The sequence below is a fragment of the Vanellus vanellus genome (genome assembly GCF_965231255.1).
Source record: "Vanellus vanellus genome assembly, chromosome: 3".
Taxonomy (NCBI): Eukaryota; Metazoa; Chordata; class Aves; order Charadriiformes; family Charadriidae; genus Vanellus; species Vanellus vanellus.
This window is the reverse complement of record NC_138907.1, coordinates 87,232,693-87,254,423: the sequence shown is the minus strand read 5'-3', so window position 1 is coordinate 87,254,423 and position 21,731 is coordinate 87,232,693. Positions and strand designations below refer to the sequence as shown.

The following is a 21,731-nucleotide window of genomic DNA, read 5'->3' as shown; positions in this document are numbered from 1 at the left end:
GACAGCTGACCTGGTTTGTAGTTGGTTTACTTCCACTTGTATCAGTCTGATCAACTTAGCTGCAAACAGCAGTAAAAAAAATGAAAAAACTTGCTAACAAAAAGGATGGACTCTTTCTAGCCAAGCTAGATACACGGAAACCTTTCCTGAATTGTTGCTGCTCAGCTGATTCAGGGACAGAATCATTGGAGCCCACCAGATGTGTTACTGGATGGACCGGCAGGAAACTCGAACTTTATATCCAAATCAGGTATGGACCTTCTGGAAGGTCAGCTACACTACCTCGGGCCTCTGTTTCGCTGTAATCATGCTTTTGGAAAGTGATTTGAAGCCTTTGGATAAGAAATACTCTGCAAGTGTTTTATGTCAGTAATAAAAGTAGGCCAAATGACTACATCTTTTTCCCACACAGGCTTCCCATGGGGCAAGCACCGTCCACGGAGGAGACCGTTCTGCAGGATTTCACTGGCGTTTTTACCCTGTGAATTGTTGCAATATGGGCTCCAGTTACTGGTTTACCATTATAAGCCTGTGCTGAGACATATGCATCTAAATACCGGTGAAAATCCAATCACTGCTGTAAATTTTCTTATTACTCTGTACGTTGCCAAATAAGCTTTTGCCTCCTGGTTGCTGCAATGACATTTTTTACAAGACGCTGCTGCCTGTGAGACCAGATGACAGTGCTAATGACCCATGTCCTTGTTCTTTGCTTCCCTTGCTTATGCCGCTTGTTTCTCCACACTCAATTAAGGAAAGGAATTGAGGTTAATATTCCTGTCCTTGAAATTAAATCTATCCTTGCCCCACAGTGCAATTAATGAAAACAATTTGGATACAGAGCCTTTCATCTCTAGGTCACTGGTTTATTTAGTAGGAGTTGACAATGACTCATGCCATTAATTTTCCTGCTGGGTGGCAAACAGAGAGCGAATGGGCGACGTTAGCCTGGATTATAGCCGTTCACCTTGCAAAACTACTGCCATAACTTAACACCCCTGCTGCTCTTTGAGGTGAAAAGTTGTGGTGGCTACAAGACTTCTCTTTGTATCCCAGGTCCTCCTGCAGCCTGTCTGCAGACACACACATGGCCGGTGCTGCTCTTGGTACTACTAATTCCGGGGATAATTGGATAAACCTGATTATTATAATGTCAAGCATTAGCCTTGGTCCAAATAACAGGGCAAGTTATGCTACGCACTCTTACACTGAAAACTGCAGGTCAAATATATCCTTGGCTTTTCAACAGCACAAACCCAACAGATGGCTCAAAATGGGCGTAGGTATCATCTCTGGTTTTCCTCGTTGGCAGATGCTGACAAATGGGGAGTTACTGAGGTATTCGCAAGTGCTAAACTTCAGGCATCTGAGAGTAATCTCTCCCAGATACACCTATGTAGCCTATGGGGACGCTGACTCGTGAGGCAGAAATATATGTTCTGCATCAACCACTTCAGGAGCCTAAATTCAAGCTCACAGCTCGACTTACTGTGGAGGAACACACCTCTCTTGGTTGCAAAGCAAGTGGGAGAAAGCGTCTTTGTGAATACTTCTGCTACCCTTCCAGTTACCTGCTCCGAGGCCGAGCTCTGAGAAAATGGTCAGTATGGGAAGAATATGCTGAGTAGAGACAGCATCATCCCTCTATAACCCTGACCCTTGTTACAGAGAAGGCTGTGTATCCTCAAGCTCACAGCAACAGCAACTTCTTCCATTCGCTGCTGCCCTAGCCGATACACTGGGGAGGCTTTCCAAACCCTGACAAGCACACTCAGCTCTTGAAAATAAAGAAAACCCTGTAGTTTTCTCTTCCTCCTCTCTTCAGAACAAAACAGGAAAGATCCCCAGAGTCAGGGCTTACTTATAATCACGTTGAAACTTTTTGAACTCTGCTGTGCCCGAAAGAAAGGGGAACCGACATTAGTGCATTATCATCACTCACACAGCAACGATTAGGTCTGAGCAGATACCATGGGGAACATTAGTCCAAATAAATACCAGACGCCGGATCATAAAGGTTCAGGAGAGCTCAAAGTGCTTAGTGTTCATCATCTGATTCTTAAGGGATTTGTATTTATGCCAAGTTAATAAGTGAACCGCACAGCCTGTGATTCATTGCCGTACTGTACAGCAAAATTTTTATGCAACCGACTGCAGTAACACTGGCGTTGCGTTCAGTTTTTGACTGGCTCGTGGAGGTGCCCACTTTCCTTCTCTTGACACGCTCAGGCTGGACTGCAAGCGCAGACGATGGAGTTGATAGCATTGAGACTTGAGAAATCTGTTGTGATGATCCTGCAAAAATCACAGCGCAGAGTGCTGCTGGGGTGGTTTGAATGCAGATGAACAAATGCCTCGCCTGAACGCTTCTGTATTTAAAGCGTATTTCGGAGCTACTGCACACTTGTCCATTACGCAGCAGGAGAGACACTGAACCAGAACATAATCAGTCAGCATTTTTAAGCTTCTTTTAAGCACTTTTTAAAACATTCAGCTCATTCATCCTGAAAGCAAAAAGGGCTCTTGGGACCTGGCAGCACCAGCTGACAGACAGCTACTGGAGATAATTTTATATTACACTGCCAGCATGGATGGCTCTTTTGTTTTAATGAGTAATCTAAACTTCAGATGTCTTAAATATTAATTTATAGATTACCTTTTAATTGATTCTAATATGTTTTCTTTGGGGGGGGGATAAGTAATTACAATAAATGCTGTCTTTTGGTGCAAGAAGCCAATTTAAATGAAGAAGCGTTAAGCAGCAAGTTGCTTGTCGCTATAAACCCTTTGTAAGAAGCTCTGCCATTGCAGCTGCTGCTGCTGTGATAATAGTGAGACTTTCCTGGGAAATGTGGAAGAACATACCTTCTTCCTACCCCTGCGCGCGCTGTTACCGATCAAGGACTGTACTGTCTTGGGAGTCCAGTATTTGCTAAAGAGCCTTGCAACGAGCGGGTAGTTGCATGATACCGTCTGTAGTCGTGACAGCAAAAGGGTCTCAGGCAGGCACGGTTTGCTGGAAGAGTAACAATCTCTCAGACTGAGAGTTGGAAAACTCAAATTTTTAGGAACACCATGCCCCCTTCCCTGACCAGACAGTTTCAGACATCAGGATTAACATGCCAAATTGACTGCAAATTCATTCTCCTCACTGGCATTCTCCCTCGTTTTTCTTGCAAATTTTTGGGATGTCAGTATTTTGTTTGATTTCAGGAAGGGACTTTACAGGTTCACTTTCTCTGAACCCAAAGCTCTGCCTTCCCCCAGCAACTTCAATACCCAGACTACAAGTAACCACTCGGGCAAATGAAGACACAGGGCTGCTTAAAAACTTGTAACATCAACACCTGCCATTAGACTGATGTTCTCTCTACTAAAGATATTATGAAAATGACTCACTTCACCGTTACAAAATCTGCTCCCAAATAAATCAAGTAAAGGCTAAACTTCTCTAGAGCCATCTTCTTTGTAATTAGATTTTATGACTTTCTTTAGCAAGAATCATCTCTGTCTCTCTAATCTCTGTACATGAGCCCCGTTGGCAGAGACTAAATTTGTAGGAGCTGAATAGAATACAGAAAAGCTGTGTGCAACTGGTCATATCAGCTAGCTCCTCTTCTAGCGCCTGTTAGAGACTGGGTGCCAGGGAAGGAAAAAAATCCCCTAAATCAAAGCTCTCAGACCATTAAAACCAATTTAGACTCTTAATGTTCATCCCTTTCATGACTTATCACAATAGGATTATATTAGAAAGAGATCAAGTTCTTAACCTGAGGTCCCGCTCCACAAATAGTGAGATAAAAAGTTATGCATTATAGAGGGGAAAATTTATCTGCCCCTCTATCTCGCTCAAGTCACTGACTTGGAGAAAAGAAGTTGCTGGTGCTGGTGGCCCTCACAATGGGTACACTGGCTCCTGCCACTCTTGGAAAGGAACAGCCCTTTCAGCTGTACCTGCTCAAAGCCAGTGAAGGCTGAGGATTTACCCAGGAGGTGCAGGTTACGTGGTCCTAAAATCATAGAATTGAAGCAGCTGAGATTGAAAACTCAGTTTGACCTACAGCACTTTTTTGGGGGACAAGCCATAATATGCAACGTAAACAATAAGCCAGCCCAACTCAGACCCCCAGCTGTGTCGGTAGGGCTCTTTCCTCTTTTTTCCTTTCAGGGTCTGCGCTTTCAAGTCAGAGCACTCAGGAAGGCAACCATGAAAGCCACCACGCCACTTGTTTCACCACGTGGTTCCTTTGGTAGTGCCCTCAGAGGAGGGCTTGTGCCAAAGCTACCAGTGTGTTTCCACGATCCAGAGACATAGGATACAATGTGCTCAATGACCCTCACTCACAATTTTTTTGTTGTTGTTTTTTTTTTTTCCCCAAACCAAATAAATCCTTCCTCAGCCATCCCCTGGTACCTAGTGTTTTTAATGAGCGTAAGATCACCCTGAACCTCACACTTGGCTACAGCTGCGGTGTCTGCCAGCACTCAAGGACACCTGGAGCAGTGGCTGAAGACCTCTAATGAGAACCAGCAGCACGGCTGTCACCAGCAGGACTGCCACCAGTCAGCCACTGCACTGGGCTCTGATGTAAACCACAGCTGCACTGACCAAAACGGCCCCCTGTGCCGCTCCTGCCCCTTCGGTCCTACCCGAGCACTTTACTGACAGAAGCAGTTTGTGCCCGGCAGTCCTCAGAGGACAAGCTAAATTAGCTTCACCTCCTACCTCACGAACAATTCCCGGCTATGCTCTAGCCGCGTTGCTAACGATGATGTAAGAAACTTTAATAAGAGTCTGATTTGCACATACCAGGTTTAACTTTTTGGAGACGGCTGAGGAGCCCTCTGGTGTGGGGCAAAGGCAGGCTCTTCTGGGGCCTTCGAGAACAAAGACGTTCACAGGAACACTTCTGCAGCAGCAGCTTGGCAAATATGGACATGCTCAGATGATAGGACAATTTGTTCTCTCTCTTAGCCTAATCTTTGTAACTTTGCCCGTTTTTGGGAAGGAGTCTGAGTAGCCTTAAACATATGCTGTGTTGACACCACCAATGCTGCTTAAAAGGCTGAGTGCAAACACCTCTCCTCCTTTTCTTAAGCAGCTTTTTGGTCACCCCTCTTTTCACACTACAGAAACTACCAGGACAGCCACAGTGGCCTTGCACGTTGCTCAACGGAGGCCCAGCAGGCGAAGTCCACCTTGCTGCTCCTCATGAGAAAGCAGAGGAGCACACCCAGATGGAGCTCTTAGACATATCCACCTCATCATATGGTCTTCAAGTCTCCCACAACTAGGAATTTTTTTTTTTTTTTTAATTTTCTGCTATAAGCTAAAAATCTTGTCCCATCCCACGTGCTGAGCCCACAGGTTATATGAATGCAAGTCACTCCTTGGTCCTCTGCCCAAATACCACAGAAGAGCAGCCTACATGCAGCTGCTCCACAGCCTCTCCCCTTCAACACCAGGGGGAGGGAAAAGCGTGGCAGGGAAAAAGGGAAGACCATTGCATTTCCACCAGTCTGCAGGTCAGCGCTAGCGGATCCATATTTACACAGGGAGGACCCACTGCTCAAGGACAGGGACAGAGGTCCGAGGGAAGCTGAAACTCACAGCTGCAGTCTGCGTGCCGCTAGGGAGCCACAGTCGGGGTGCACAGTGTCACCCCCCTACATCCCCCAGCACCGGCAAAGAGCTGTGGTCTCCCTACCAAGGAGGCAGGAGCTCTGTTCCACCCGCTGCCAGGTCTCCCCTCTCCCGCTGCCTTTTGCTTCACAAGGTTGGATATGCTTTTAACTTCTTGTAATGCCACGATCTGCGCCTCTCTTTCCATCCATAAAAGGCAACGGTTCCCAAGCACAAGAGTAGCTGGGCTGCTTTTATCCAAGGTAGAAGGGGTGTACTGACAAAGCGTGTGCAATTATGTGAACACAAGCCTACTTTCTCCTTTGGAGTTACCTCAAATTTTTAGCTACTTAGTGTAAAGCACACAGCTATGAATAAAACCCTTTTTTTGTCATTAACGCTTGTTTAGGTTAAAGCCCTAGGACGACCAGTGCTCTGCAAGTATTTTAAGACTGCATTTTATTAATAATTAAAAAAATTAAAGTATTTGGTCTAAACTCAGTTTTGCTCATTCATGAAGTACCCCTCCACAACCAGAGTCAGGATGTAGGTTCAAAGTCAAAACATTTGCAGCAAATCTCTCCAAGTGCGGTGGGAGAGCTGAACTGTCCCTGCAAGAAGCAGAAAAGGGTTACACGGGCACAGAAAATAACCGATGCACACACACATGCGCACACCTGTACTTATCCGTCTCTAAAGAACTCGATCCTCACAGGCTTAGAGCACCACTCCTCTAGTGACATCTTTAAAGTAAGTAAGAGCTAACTGCAGAAAGCTCAGATTTTGGAAATAAAGACATCTACCAATTCTAATTTGATATATGCGGCTCTCTACACCTATACACATATGTACACAACAACGTGTATACATCTGCGTGTACACGTACACAAGGCTTACTTTTTTAAGATCCTCCTCTTCAACTAGTTCACCACAGGGAAATCCGTATTTTGAGGGGTCGACTATGCCTCACGTTTTTTTCACCCTTATCCTTTCAAACTTTCCTCCAGGTTTGAGCAGGGCACCTGAAACGGCTGAGTTGTTCAAAGCAGCTCAGAACCAATCTGAAGCACGATTTTGTGTTCCTCACAGGCAAGGAGACAGTTAAGGGGTTGTCTCTGTCTGTGGTACGGCAATGGAAACTTTCAAGTAGTAAAATCCATTATGAACAAAATAGAGAAGTTCCCAGGAATGGAATTTGTCCGAACGGAACAACGAAAGATGAGCGCTCATCTTTTCGTGGAACATCCGTCTGAAAGTCGTGGCATTCTCAAAATATCTTGATACTCAGTTATGAGCAGGACTATTCATCCTGCCCTCTGCTTCTGCACACAGGAAGGGAAGAGCTAATAGCAGAAGAATTTTCTTTTGGCGGTGGGAACAACTGCATGATGATTATCCCCCACCCCGCGTGGGATTCCATTGGAGATCAAGGATGCCCTGGCACGCGTTGGGGCATTACTACATGTTTGTGGAAGTCTCTCAGCTTTTATTAATTAGATTCCTGACAACGCAAGAAAACCCTGTAGCAGAAAGCCACACTGCTCATTCCTGAATCATATGAAATCATTCACCATTTTATGTACAAGTTTTGAATTACAATCTTCAACTTCTCATCAGAAAAAAAACCAAAAAGCCTAAAAAAAGCATTTTTGGCAGAACTGCACAGTGTACAGAAGTATACTTTCAATTACACAATATCTTACAGAACACATACTGTAACAAAAAGCAGAGCCTGTTACCTTTTCTGAGAAGGCAGTGCCCAGACAAAACTAGATGTTTCACCTCCGTTATCAGAGGAACAGCTTTAACTGGACAAAAGAGTACATGAAAAAACTCCTGAACACTCCAGATAGTTTAACAGAAAAATAAAAGTACATTTGTAAACAACGTTAAAACAAGAGCCTTATGAAAATAACAAAAGTCACTGAAATTTAAGCTGTTAAACTCATCTTAGCCCAAACTGCTATATCCTACCCTTACAGTTTTTTTTTTATGACACACAGATTTTGCCACACAGAACACTTCACTGAGAAATCTGGGCAAATACTTTTTAAATTTTTGGTGGAATTAAGAAAGGGGCAATTTGAAGGCAAAAGGTCAAACTCCAAATTCCCTTTTTAAGTTACAAGAGCAATATAACCTAACTATTGAATGGAGCAGAGTTCAACAGTGCAGGGAAGCATAGTACTTATTGTACCATCTGAGACCCTTTTTAATGTAAACCCTGAAAAGTCATAAGCGACCGTTATAACAGACTTTTGTATTATGTACCATTAAGTTAGCATTGCGTTCACTTTCATGATTCAGACTTTGCCATAAAGTGACTTTTCACGTACAATATTGATTTACCTTAAGCATGTGTCTTTTATGATGAGGCAAACTGTAAAAAGTCTCCTGGGAAATGATTTTGTGTATGTAATAATCAACCATGCATCTGAAGTTGAGCATTTGTATTTATGCTGCTCTACTTCGGGCTTCAGCAACGTTAATCAAGCTGCTGATGACCCAGTGTGTCCATTTTGGTAGATGGACAGATGTATGCGAACAGCAATGCTCTGGATAACTTGTGCTATTCCTAATACTACAGTTATTTTCTCTGCCAATTACATTTTGCTATAAATATGTGTGCCCTTAAGTTGATCCCAATATCAGTTTCAGCTAACTAATCAAATTATCTGCTAAGGTTTTGGGAATGATAACCCTTCCTTTATTTAAATAAAATGAGGGAAGGGTTTCTAACTCCCAAAGGTTTGCCAACAATAGATTGAGTTTGAGGACAGGATGACACTGTTCAGCAAACTGTTCGTCACCTTTGTTGTTCACAGATAAGTACAATAGTATTAGTGTCTGTTACCAGGTAGGCAGGAAGGGAGACAGAAGCTACCGTGAGGTTTTTACCCTTAATGTTTTTCCAAGTTCTGCTCATGGTCTTTTATGAATAATTATTCATTTGAAATAGGCATAAGTCAAATTTCAGATTAATTCTCTTATATTTTGAGGGCTCAGCAGCTGAACTTCAATTTTCTAGTTTCCTTTTGCAAAAGGGTGTTCTTAAAACCCTGCCCACAACTGAGTATGCCAAGAGCTTATGCGAGGAATAATTTCTCATTATATCTAGAAGCGCCTCATTTTTGTACCAGTTAAAAGATAATTCATAATCCAAATAATCAATCTGCAATGTAAACAAGTAGTCATTTTCTCCCATGTAATAATGGTAAATAATGACACTGATCATTACATATTCTGCTTGAGTTCATTAAATGCAATTCTTCAGTCGCAAAGGCAGCAGGCATTCTGTGATGGACTTCCTTTGAACTATGTTCGAATGAGTGGAATAACTGAGATTCCTGATGGAGATCTAAGCCATTTCTCTCATTTTCTTAATAGCTTCCGCTATTTGCATACTCAACTCCATTTCATAATTTGCTATTTTAAATAAATTCATTTCCCCAAACCCTTCTCTCCCTATCCAAAACAAACTTATTTACATTTATGGTAAATGCTTCTTAGCAAATAAGTTGTAAGAAAAAAAAAAAAGTAATCCAAGAAGGGGTACGATGGGGGTAAGTATTTGAAATTCTGTATTAATTTGCTTTCTGAATTTCCTTCCAAAGATGCTACAGGGACAAAAGCTTTAAAGGTTTAAAACACACTTTCGCACATTTTTGATTCTTTCCTTCTTTTATACAAGGGACCTGCTTTGCCCAGCGAATCACCTGCATAACTTTTGCCCAGTAACTAGATGAAACTGCATGTCATTCCCCCCAAGAAAGTAAAGAAAATACAGCCTTTTACTTCAAATATTTTATGAATGCAAGATTACAAGAAACGTATTAGTCAAAATGCAGGGCTATCAAAGCACTGAACCAAAGATGCTGGCATCAGTTTGCCTACCATTCTGCATGTGGAAAAAATACACTATGTCTACAGGTAAGAGGCATCACTAACGCATCATGAATTACTCTGGTCAGCCAGCATCACCTCTGCAGCTTGGTACATGTTTAAGTCCTGAAAAAAATTGTCATATTAATAGTTTGAGATGAGACACTGGAACAAAACCATTCTTAAACAGGAAAGATTTTGTTTTGCTCTTATCGAGGTAACACCAAAAACTAAACCCAAGATCTTACAATTGAGCAGCCACTTTAACACTTGTTAGGCTAGCCTTCACACAAGGAGCATGCATACAGCCACTGTTCTTGCTTTAAACTGAGGGCTGTTGGTTAATTCAAGTCACTGTTTTCTCACCTTATTCGATTAACCTGTTGAACTGGATGGATGTCCACCATAGGAAAAAGAAAAATAAATGATCTTAAGTGTAGCAGACAAATACAGATCACACCAAGAAGCTAACACTCATGAGTTGTCATAATAAGGGATAATAATAATAATAATAATAAAAAAACCCCAGTCTTTTCTGTGCATATTTTTCATTTGAAAGGTCCCAGGAAATCATGATGTGCCTGGCCGTTTCTGTTGCTGATTTCTGATGACCTCTAATTGTTTTTTGCATTGCTGATAGTAAGTTGAGAGACTTTTGTTTTCATCCAACAGCTTTTTATGTTCTTGTACCAGACGGGATGTGTTTTGCTGGTCTTTTTCATCCTGGTCCAGTTCTGCTATTAGTTCTTGTCTAAAATAAAAAAAAGAAAGTAATTGTCATTTATAATCTACTTCTATTTGTGTGTAGATGACTTCACATATTTCAAATCAGCATTTGATTATTTGTCTGAACTGATGGCTGGTGATATTTTGTGGGGGAAAAAAAAAGAAAAATGTTGACCAAAAGAAAAAAAATAAAATCACATTCTTTACTGTAGCCTGGGAAAAAAATCTCTTCCAAATCAAATCCACATTTAAACTTTAAAATAGTCGCAAGCCATAGCCTCAATCCCCCAAATTGTCCTTTATATAATGACTTTCAGGCGTAATTCTACAGGTCACAGAAAAACATCTAAGGATCCACACAGAATTTCAGAAATATATTCAACTCTAATTTTGCTTAACAATATGTACACTTAAAAATTCAAAAATGCAACTTCAAAAGCAAAATTGCAATAATTTTGTTAACTTTTTAGCGAAGCGCTGTTTTCTATTTGGATTTTGACTTCTTAAGCAGTGGAAAAGCAGAATCAAGCAAATTGTTTTTGTAACTGTCATTTCACTTAATTTACGCCATAAGTGTTCAATATGTTTTTTAGCAACAATTTTAGAGGAACAAACACACTGATAAACTTGCTATTAGTTATCCTGCAAAACTGATGTAGCAGTTTGTTTTATTATTTGTTTATGAGGTGACAAGAAGGCAAGCTGCCAGTAATATTTTAGCAACAAAATAGTAGAGGAGACCGTTCATGTTAATTAATTGTTGCCATATGGTTTATAATTACAGTTAAAGAAAACTTAATTATTCTGTAAAGGTTGAACTAATAACTACCTTACCCAGCATTAAATAATCACAATACTATTTGTTGTTCTGTCTAAGAAAAAACAGTTTGGGAGAAATGTATATGCAGACCTTCCAGAAAAAAAAATAAATTAGGAATCTAAAGGTACAGAATTAACAGTTGTAAATCAGAAAGACATTTTTATATAATTTATTGACCCTTTGGGACAACAGAAATAAAACCAAAATGAAGACCTTCATGCTAGCTTCAGTATCTCCTCACAAAGTCTCAAATAACTAGTTGCATTTGGAAAAAAAAAAATAAAAAATGTTCTCAGGATGCTAAGCCGAAAGCGAATAGATGATAGAAAGTTGATCTTGCAGTAGCTTTTTCCCTCGCTTTGTATGCTATTTCTAACGTGCAAGAGGTTTATACACACATTTTTCTCATTAGCTATTCCCCAAACAACAAGGCAAACTCCTCATTAACAACCGCTTGCCTGCAGTGGCTCAGACAGTGGCGGGTAACAAGCTGGTTCCTTGGTCTAGCATGGGAGTATATAATGACCTCTCAGAAGTGCTCCCCAGTGTCAGGAAACAGCAATGAGGAGAAGCAGAACACAACAGAACGTACTGCAAACCAAAGTTCTGAATCAGCAATAACTTTGGCCCTAATCCAACAATACATACAGTTGCTTCCCTTATATTTGTACACGATATAAGAGGAAAGAGATTACTTCTAGTGCACAAGGATAAGAAGGTACATAATGGCTTTTAAGTATCAGGTCCTAAACCCCTGGTAGAAAAATACAAGATGTGTGTTGGTAAGACGGTTAAGACAATGCGATGAATGACAAAGTCAGATATGTAAGATAAAAACTAACTGCAAAATGAATAAGTGATATATACTCAAAATTCTATAATGCATTATAAAAATGATTAACTACATATTACAATTTGAAACCTTTTAGTGGACAGCGTGTGAAATAAAATTCCAAGGTTCCTCAAAAGTCCAGGTCTTTCATTTGAGATGATACAAACAAACATTACAACTACGCTACATACACAGGTGTGCTACACACTTTAAAGTGGGACTTGTCCAGAAGAAGAGTCTTGAGATCGATTAAAACTTTCAATAACCTGCTCCGAATCTCTCACCTATATTGAGCAGTTCAGTGTTTTTGAGATTAAGTCTGGAAAATAATTATGCCTCATAAAATGTTACTTCATAAAGGCAGAAATAACAGTCACAGACAATAGACCTAGGGTAAAAGAAGCGTACAGAAGAACAGAAAAGGTTAAACATGTTTCACTTACTTCCTCTGCAACAGCAATGCAATTTCTGTCTGAACTTTCATATATTCTTGTGCCATTTTGCAGTGCTGTTCAAACACAGCCATAGATTCTTTGGAGTTTGGGCATGGTGCGAGAGGCTGAAAATAAATCAGACATGTTAAAAACTAATGAACTGATATCTTATTATACAGTGTGTTAGAATGTCTCTGCAGTATTTATAACGTCTTTTAAAAACCAGTAAGGTTTTAAAAATAAGCGTTAAACCATGCCCTGGAAAATGTTACTGCACTGATGTCAAAGTTGACTCAAACCTCAAATCTGCAGCTATTAATCTGATACTGTCTTTGTGACAAGGAACAAAAATCAGGGTAGTGTTTAACCCCCAACCCCAACAAATAAAGTGAATACAACAATTTAATTCAGTAACACTCAAGCAAATAATGTCTTATTTTGACAGTCAAACTCAGCTTACATTTGGTTTTAAGGATCATGTTTCCCAGGGCCTGTTTTTAATAGCTTGATCAAATCTCAGTCAACCAATCTCGGATTACATAACATATTTTTTTAGCCTTGGTCAAAAGTTAGACAGAATACAAACGCAGGTAGATATGCGGCACTATATTTTGCAGCCCCAAATTAACACATTAGAACGAAATGCATGATAAAGTATCCAATAAAGCTTATATTTATTACCTGTAACTGATGATCTAATGTAAGATATGCCATTGGGATGGAGTTATCTGACCCATTGGTCTCTGTAACAACACCAAGAAAATTCTAATGTATTTTCAGAGTTAATTCTAGTCTTATAGGACAAAAACAAGAATACTAAATAATTTCACAATACACAATCTGAATGTGGAAAGGCAAATGGAAATAGCAGCGTTCCAATCCCAAGGCAGATGAATCATTTTGTTTTTCTGATAAAGTTAAGAACTTCAAAAGTATGGTCTATCACACCAAGAAGAAATAAAGATTAAGGTTATCATCCTACACTTCTAGAAGCCATGTAACAGCATACAGATTTAAAAAGTACTCTTTTTATACAGTTTGCAGTTATGTTCTCTGTTTATAAAAAAATTGCCATTTCATTCTTGTTTATGAAGGATCAGCCAGCCCATGCATCTAATGATTTTAAAATTAGAAGCTGTGCAAACCAGCTGGGCCAAAATAAAATAAGCACAGCCTCCTGCTCAGTTTTGAAACCTACTCCCAGTGAGGTCTGTAAGTATCTTCCTCACAACATGCTCTAGGGAATCTTCTTTGCTCTGCAGAGATACTTTGCAAGGAACCCAATAACCAATCTGTCTCCTGGGCCTGGCTGCTCTCTTCTTACAACTGCAGTTACTCTGGATTTCTCTAGTGCTTTCATTCCAGATTAACATGTTTCTGAATGCTTATGGATCCTATCTTTTGGTAGCCCACAATCTGGGGATCACAAGGTAACTGTTAAGCTTTAAGAGACATAGGAGTAAAGACACATGGAGAAACTACTGATTTTATAGCTGCATTATTGCTACTAGAGGATTATATGGAGGAGGGTAGGTGGGAAAAAAAAGGGGCTGCTTACCCATACCCCAAAAGCACCTGCCACAGAGTAGTCGTGGTAGAGAAACTAAGGTGTTGCCCTCAAAGACTATGCTATCTCCAAGAGCAGCTTCAAAAGGAAACAGAAATAAGAGAGTGGGAATGGAGAAAAAGTGGTTAAGTGTATGCTTGTAAGGAAACTGGAAGGTGGTAAAAAAAAAAAAAAAAAAAAAAAAGAAAAAGAAGACAACCCTAAAACCAGAGACTTAATCACCACAGTATAAATGAGAACAATATAAAAAGTCCTTTCCTACATTAGACTATTGCCATATATGGAATACTGCTAAAGCAAAGGAATTATTGCAATGTTTCAAATACAACAATACATGCAAAACACTTCAGATTACATTCCTGAGCATTTCATCACTGTGTCACAGAACTGTAACTTCTCCTGTGATTGACCAGATTCATCTGTGTCCTCATTTTATCATTTTTCCTCATTACCTTAAAAACATACCCTCTTTTACAGGAAACTGAAATTATTTATCTTTAGAAATTAAAACAATTTTTGTTCATGAACTGCATAAACCTAAGAAGAAAAAACATACATGTGGTATATTCTGTATTTACCTGAGTATAAGGTGAGGGATTTCTGCGGGCCAGATTTTTAGCTTTAGTGCTGCGCTGCATTCAAGGCCAGAGACTTAGGACAAACTGCCTTTGCACTGGTATATAACCAGCAACTTTCAGTTCCCAATGAACTACTGATTGGGTAAGAGCTTGCTTCTGTGTGAGGTGGCAATTCCTGTAAGTGCCCGCTGCCTAAAGCAACTCAGGACCCACACCACACAAAAGAGGGCACAGGGTGGGCTGTGGCAGTGGGCAAAGGCTTTGGGAAATTATGAGTGACAAGGTGCAGACTGTCATCAGGCAAAGTGACAATGGACAGAACGAAAAAAAAGCACAGAAGCAAAATATTAAGAGTATGTTGCCCTCCCACTAAAACAGGGGGGAAAAAAAAAAAAGTACACATCCTACATAATCACCTTATATTGGGTAAAATACAAGTGTGCATATATGTATGTTTGTGCAAGAGTCAGTCCACATGTGAGTTTCCACTTTGCAGTTGGTTACAAGAAGAATGAAAGATTCTGATCAGCCAAAGATGAAACAGATCACAAGAAAAAGGTTTAAGAATTTGAGGCACTATGAGGTACCAGCTTGAGACTAAGTTTAAGATTCAACACGTACATTTTGGTAACAAAAATGTAATTCTTGTTTATATTCTAAAAAGGAATTTGTGGGGATTCCTTGTTTTCACACAGTCCAGTACTGGTTCTTTTCATAATGGAGTGCATTATGACTTTTAAAATTGAATTAAACTATTAAATTATGTTCATTCTTAATCCTATTTCATAACAAAAGAACAGTGATGTTACAGTACAAGTATTTACAACACTTCTGCAGATACACTTACGTTAGTTCATTTTAAAACAGTAAGATTTTGTGCACGGGTACATTCTGCGTAAGCAAAATTACAACACGGCTAAAAAATAGAATTAACATATTCCAGCGGATACTCACCTACAAGCATTTCATTCCAGAAGTCAGAGCAATGAAAGCTTTAAACTGTGCATTATAATACAAATGCACAAGACTAAAATGCTCTAAAGTGTCTATTCCCCTAATTCCCCCAAACCACACTACAGTCAAAAACTGGTGCTAAAAGATCTGTATGAAATACTACTATCACTGCATATGCGCGGTACTTTCTTACAAGCAAAACGTTTACAAGTTTATGTAACTTAATATAGTCTTTATAAAAAAGTTCTTAAAGCCAGTGTGCAAAACAACGCAGTAATGTAACGATTTAATTTAAGCAGAACTAAAACAGACTGTGACTTTCACTGCCTAATTTTTTTAACGTCTAGGCACACACCCCACACCTTAAGCAAATAAATATTTTACATGTTTTACAGGCAAAAAGTAAACTAATGAACAAAGGATTACCTGCATCATCAGGTGTCCATGGATTCCGAGTTGGCTTTTCAGAGGTTGGTCCCGAGGTAGTGATCATTCTCACACTAGGACTAGATGATCTACTGCTGTTTCTACTCTCCTGAAATTATAAAAGAAAACAAAATAAAATGACAAGAAAAGTTTACAGAAGATTTTCTGAAGGTTCATTTAAAAAAACATTATTAAAAAGGAAAATAAACGTGAAGCAATCTGAACTTATAATCCTCCCAAATACTCTCCTCCTCAAGCTTTTGCCCTGAAAGCCCTCCAGATAGTTTGATAAACTTTACATGCATTGCAGGGATAATTTCATCTCCATTTCTACTCCATCCTTACCGTATAAAGAGAAATGTATGTAATTTGGCTATTCAGCATAATAAAAAGCAGTGCTGAACAATGCGTTCAAGATCTTTTATATAAAAGCGCAACACTATGTCTAGTAATTTTCACATCACCATTCAGTGAAATCTAGCAGCTCCATAACATAAGGAAGAAGTAAAGTTTGCTTCCAATGTTTAATCACTGAGTGGAACCACATTCAGCTAAAGGAACGCATCTTAGTAACTGCACTAGACTGTGGTGTATTAATCTACAATTTTCTTATGGTTCTTATGTTAACTCAGAGGTTATGTGATTCATCTTCAGAAAACATGAAAAAAGTGTTTAATCAAAAAGGATCAATCAATCAAAGCAAAGCAATTAGAAAATGAGTACATTCTCTCTCACAAAGCAAATTAAGAACTTAAACAAAATTCTGTAGGAAGTTTCTTTATATACAGCTTGACTTCTCCAATCCTTTTGTTTACCAAAGCACACAAACATAATACAGACTTCAGTATTCTACTGAGCTTCTTTTTCAGAATTATTATGTACAATAGATATGGTTGTATTTCATATACCCCCTCACTGACATAAAATTAACTCAGTAAAGGACTTAAGACTAAACCTCAGCGAGTTTCACAGGAAGAAAATGAAGTAAAAAGAAAAGATGTTATTAAAATACAACTATTTTCAATATGATGTATTCATCATGAAATGACTAATTAAATGTCCCTATTTTTCAAAAGAAGCAGTTAAATATACATTACCTGGAAGCTGTATTTCTTTATGACTCTAATTTCCAAATATCCTACCTTAATTAAATTTTTAAAAGTCAAGATTTCAGTCAAGTAACAATACAAAGAGTAACAAGATTCTATACACTGAAATATCCATCATTTCAACTGCACTACATTTCTCCTGTATTTCCTGTATTTTTTATTAACCATTTAGTGTTTTGTGTTAGTAGCCAGAAACATGGCAATAAACTATTGTAGAAATAATCCAATGGATGGTATTCTCAGGATGATGGCACCAGACACTTTGAACAAGCTTTTGTGTTGGAATCTTTGTTGACATTAAGCAACGTTAAGTTGCCCAGTGTACTGCGTACTGCCAGCGTCCTCAGACATGAATGATAAATACACTTTGCTGCTGTGAAAGGTCAGAAGACGGAGCAAGCACTTTTCACAGCGTGTAAGTCCTTTAAACAAAGAGAGATTTGTTGAGCATCTACAGCTGACAGCAAAGGGCACCTGAGAAGTACTCTAGCTACAGCAACTTCTCAATGCTGTACTAGGTTGCTTGCTGTACCAGATTGTTTTGATCTATCAGGAAAACAGGAAAAACCCGCATTTCCTTGATAACATTCTTTAGAAAAAATTGCTAGAGTTAGAAATGAGGGATTCTTATCTGAAGCATGTCTAAAAGGCGTTGCAAAGCCCAAGGGAAGTTCCCAAAACTGAACACCTGTTAGATTACAGCGTTTGAGTATTGAGTGAGATGCTTTAGGCCTCCTGGACACCAGCCCCTCTGAGAGGTAAGCCAGTGACTGTTCTTCAGCCATCAATTTCTGCTACCCTCTCACAGGTATCCTTTCATCCTTGGTTCCTCCAGGTAGCTCAGTACATGCAACAGACTTGTTATCAGGTTACTCTCAAATCATCTTTGCCAGGTGGCCAAACCCACACGGCATTGTTAGCTTCTTAGCTTCCGTGTCTCAAAGACTTGCAGTCTTGAAAAGCTGGCATGCTCCAAGGAATAATGTCCCCCTCAAGTCTGATTTAAATGGTCAACCCAATTTAAAGAAGTCATCATTACTAGCCCTGTTTCCTCATCTGTGGATTTTATCTCACTGTGAAATGGGAGAAAAAAAATAATGTGTATCTGTGACAAATTTCACAATCTCATGGACAGAATGATTCAACTGTGTAATATCAGATCCCTCAAATTATCACACTTAGCTTGCATGCGTGTGGGCACGTACATTCTGACCTTGCTCCCCGACTGCTCAATACAGCAAATGGTTTTCTTTAATATATTAATTTTTTTCCACTTCAAAGTAAACTTCAAGAGCTACGAAGGCCCAGCAACAGTTATTTAAAAAAAAAAAAAAAAAAAAAAGGTTTAAAAGAGGTAGTTTTGATATTACATTAGCACTGTGAAAGATGATGTACCAAAACAACCAACGCAATAAAAGACACACAGGCAAGGACATGGATACCTTATTAGGCAACTGATAACAACCTGCAGTTCTTGAATGATTATGCCAAACATGTTTCTCAGTATCTGTTTAAAATACCAAATTCTGTAAAGACTCTATCCAGTGTAAGTAGCAGGTTCCCTGTGTTCCTTCAAGCCCCTGAAAGTTTTTACAGCTGCAGATCAGAGCCTGCACATCTGTTTTTGTGGTACAAAGGTGTTTAGGCAAGAGCAGTAGTGCTGGACAGATGGCACAATACATATTTTAAAATGCATGTACAGGGAAATGGAAAGGCAGAAGAAACAACTCGGTGCAAAAAAAAAAAAATGCATGTGGAAAAATGAATAGAGCATCACAGTATATGGATGGAAACAAATGAAAATGCCGCATTTGGCCGTAGAAAGAGGGTTGCATCAGTGCTGCTCATGTCACTCGGAGTATGGTCCAGTCTAAGGTCACCAGGCACTAGAGAAATCTGAAAAATTGGACTAAACACATGTTCTCAACACCAAACCACTCCAACAACTGATCCAATGACGGAAAACTTTTGGCTTAGCATATTCTCCTATCTAAACTGCTGATGTAAAAGGGTCAGTAGAGTAGTAAAATCATCTGCACAGCACTATTATTGTCTGCTGTTGATAACATCAGCAAGAGCGATACTGGAAAATGCCTTAAGTGTCTTCACAACACAAAAATAGTAATTATCGGCCATACAAACCGCACAAAAAAACTCTTCTAACAGTACACAGAAATAAAATATACAATCATAAAAAATACAAGAAGGTCCAACTAAAACAGACCAGCAGTTAAGCAGGGAGAAGAGAGTCTTGTCTACCCTTTCAGGTAGGCATCTCAAACTTTGGGGTATTTATTATTATCATCAAGTCCAGTGCTTTTCTCCACCCTAACAAAAATGCCATTCTGAATTGGAAAAACATGATTAAAAAAAGTCATAACAATCGTTTTCTGTTGACATGGCGGCAATTTTCAAGAAAAACATGTTTAATAAAAAGATTTCTGATCAGTTTTAGTGTGCCAGTCAAACACTTAAAAAAAAAAAAAAAAAAGGCAGCACCGTGGCAATCCTTCAATTTTGAGTGGGATAAGGACTTACAAGGGCTGGGTGTGGGAGTGGAGGCACGCAGTGCCGTGGCGGCTCGGTGAAGAAGGCTGCGCCGCAGGGTGGGTGTAAGAGAGAATGGAATGTGGGGAAGAAGGATGTTTGCAATGAAGAGAGGCGGGGGAAGGGGATTTTCACATTAGAAAGGATAACCTATATATGGTATAGTGCATAAGGGGAGGTATCATAAACTGACCAGAGCTATGCTAGTTACAGATGTTTTTTTTCTGCTTTGGCAGGCAGATTGCTTGTACGGATAACAGCTCAAAATTTTTAATAAAAATTCAAGACAGTGAGGTCCAGAGCTACAGAAACCCATAAAGAGTAATCTTAAGTCTTTTGCCATAATTACATTGTGATTGCTTTCTTCATCGCTTTCTGAGTTTTTTTTTTTAAATATACAAACATATGTGTGTCAAAAGTTACCATTAGTTTCAGCAGACCTTTCAATCGCTTCTCACATCAAAAACGGGAAGAAAATTCATTATTCATTTATATGGACAGTGCAAAAATTTCTTCCACAGTGCATTTTTCATGCCTGTTAAAATACTATGTTTTCCAGATTTTATCATAACGTTTCCAAAAAGTGCAAGATAGCAGCAGAGAATTATAATTCTTCCACTTAGATTTCCAATAAGCAAGAAAGTAAAATGTGATTCTGGTACTTCTACAGACAGTCATCAGAAACTGGTGAGGTAAACAAAAAAGACTTCTGTATCCTCCTGGTCACAAGGATGGTTTAGCTAGAACACCCATACAAGCAGTTGAACAGCTTTCAAAGAAAGATTATTATAATAGTTATTAAGATATGAAGTAAATGCTGAAATGTTATACTTTTAAATATTGACCATTCATTAAAATGAAGAGAATGAAAAATTTTAAATAAAAAAAGCTATAATTAAATATATTCATACATCAGTCAGTGCAATTTGGTGTAACTGATGTACGGGCCCTTAACTTTTTTTCCCCAAGTCTTGCATAATTTTAGCCCTACAATTAACTGAATAGGCTAATCTATTTCTTCACTAAATTTTGCAGATTCGTTTCTTCCTAACAGACTTGTGTTATCTGGAGACAGTAAAATGTCTTTAAGATTAATTTGTTATTTTCTGATAGATGTACATAGTAAATTCTACTAATAATACCTGGGGGATTGATGAGGTTTCTGTGGCTATCACACACCATGGAATTAAAGAAGGACCAAATATTGACCTCCCTGATAACTACACACTCCCAAAATTACCACCTATTTTAGATTACTGCAGTAGGTTGTTTAATATGGAAACCTGATTAACCTGAGAAATATGCTAGCCTCCAGTTTCCTACATCTAAATAATAGCAGGGATCTCAAAATTGCCAATTCACACTAATAATCAAATAACCTCTGTGAATTACTGAAACAGACAACGATGCAATTAAAAATACGAACACACACGTCGGAATGAAGCATTTGCCGTACTTGTCACATCTAACAGATTCTTAGTTTAATTTCAATTTTATGTAGCATATCACTGTGTCTGTTACCATGGCACTTACAATACCAGATAAGAAGTTATGTTATAAAATATTTTATTGAAATAGTATTTTTGAAACAATTCTTTGTGACAGCACCCTCCTGTAAACCTTTCACAAGAAATGGAGAGATACTACTGTAAGTTACTATTCAGGGTTCAGAGACTGATACTAAATACACTTATAATACTGATGCACGTTTTTTATTTTTATGCAAAAAGTGAGCCTAATGCATGTATAATTGCTTCAGACAATCACAAGTAGTAATTACTATTGTTTTCTACATATAGAGAGGTGAAAAGGCTTTCCTGCATAACATCTTCCCTCGGCCAAATTAAGTGGTACACAAAAACTATGTGTACATAAGAACGATAAATGCTGCATGAGCTATACAGAAAACACTTCTCATCTAGAGCTCATTCATAGATTACCCTCATGGAATCTCATTTAAATGCGATACAAACGACACAAGCTTCCACATCACTTCTACGAAAGCATCAAAGGTGAAGATTTCCAGACCAGTTTCCCTGTACCGATTCGGTGTTGACTTTACTGAAACACAAAGATGAGACGAGAAAGACGTTACCTGACTGGACTCTGTCCCAGCAACACTAAGATCTTGAATGGATCTGCGCCTCTGCTGTCCGTTTCCTGCTGGGAAAAAAACAAAACAAAAACAAAGGAGTGAAATCTATTCAGAACAAAATAAGAAGGGTGCAACTGT

At 39.0% G+C, this 21,731-nt stretch overlaps 1 protein-coding gene across 1 annotated transcript in view; it reads right to left on the bottom strand.

Annotated features, from left to right (window-relative positions):
- Positions 1-7,181: 7,181 nt before the first annotated feature.
- Positions 7,182-21,731, bottom strand: part of MAP3K7 (mitogen-activated protein kinase kinase kinase 7) — a 48,773-nt gene continuing 34,223 nt past the window's right edge. Inside the window, exons 13-17 of the mRNA XM_082481301.1 lie at positions 21,594-21,661; positions 15,843-15,951; positions 12,999-13,060; positions 12,327-12,442; positions 7,182-10,256 (exon numbers count right to left, since the gene is read on the bottom strand). Of these exons, the coding sequence (XP_082337427.1) occupies positions 10,076-10,256; positions 12,327-12,442; positions 12,999-13,060; positions 15,843-15,951; positions 21,594-21,661 (536 nt within the window). The 3' untranslated portion in view covers positions 7,182-10,075. The remainder of the gene's footprint in view (positions 10,257-12,326; positions 12,443-12,998; positions 13,061-15,842; positions 15,952-21,593; positions 21,662-21,731) is intronic.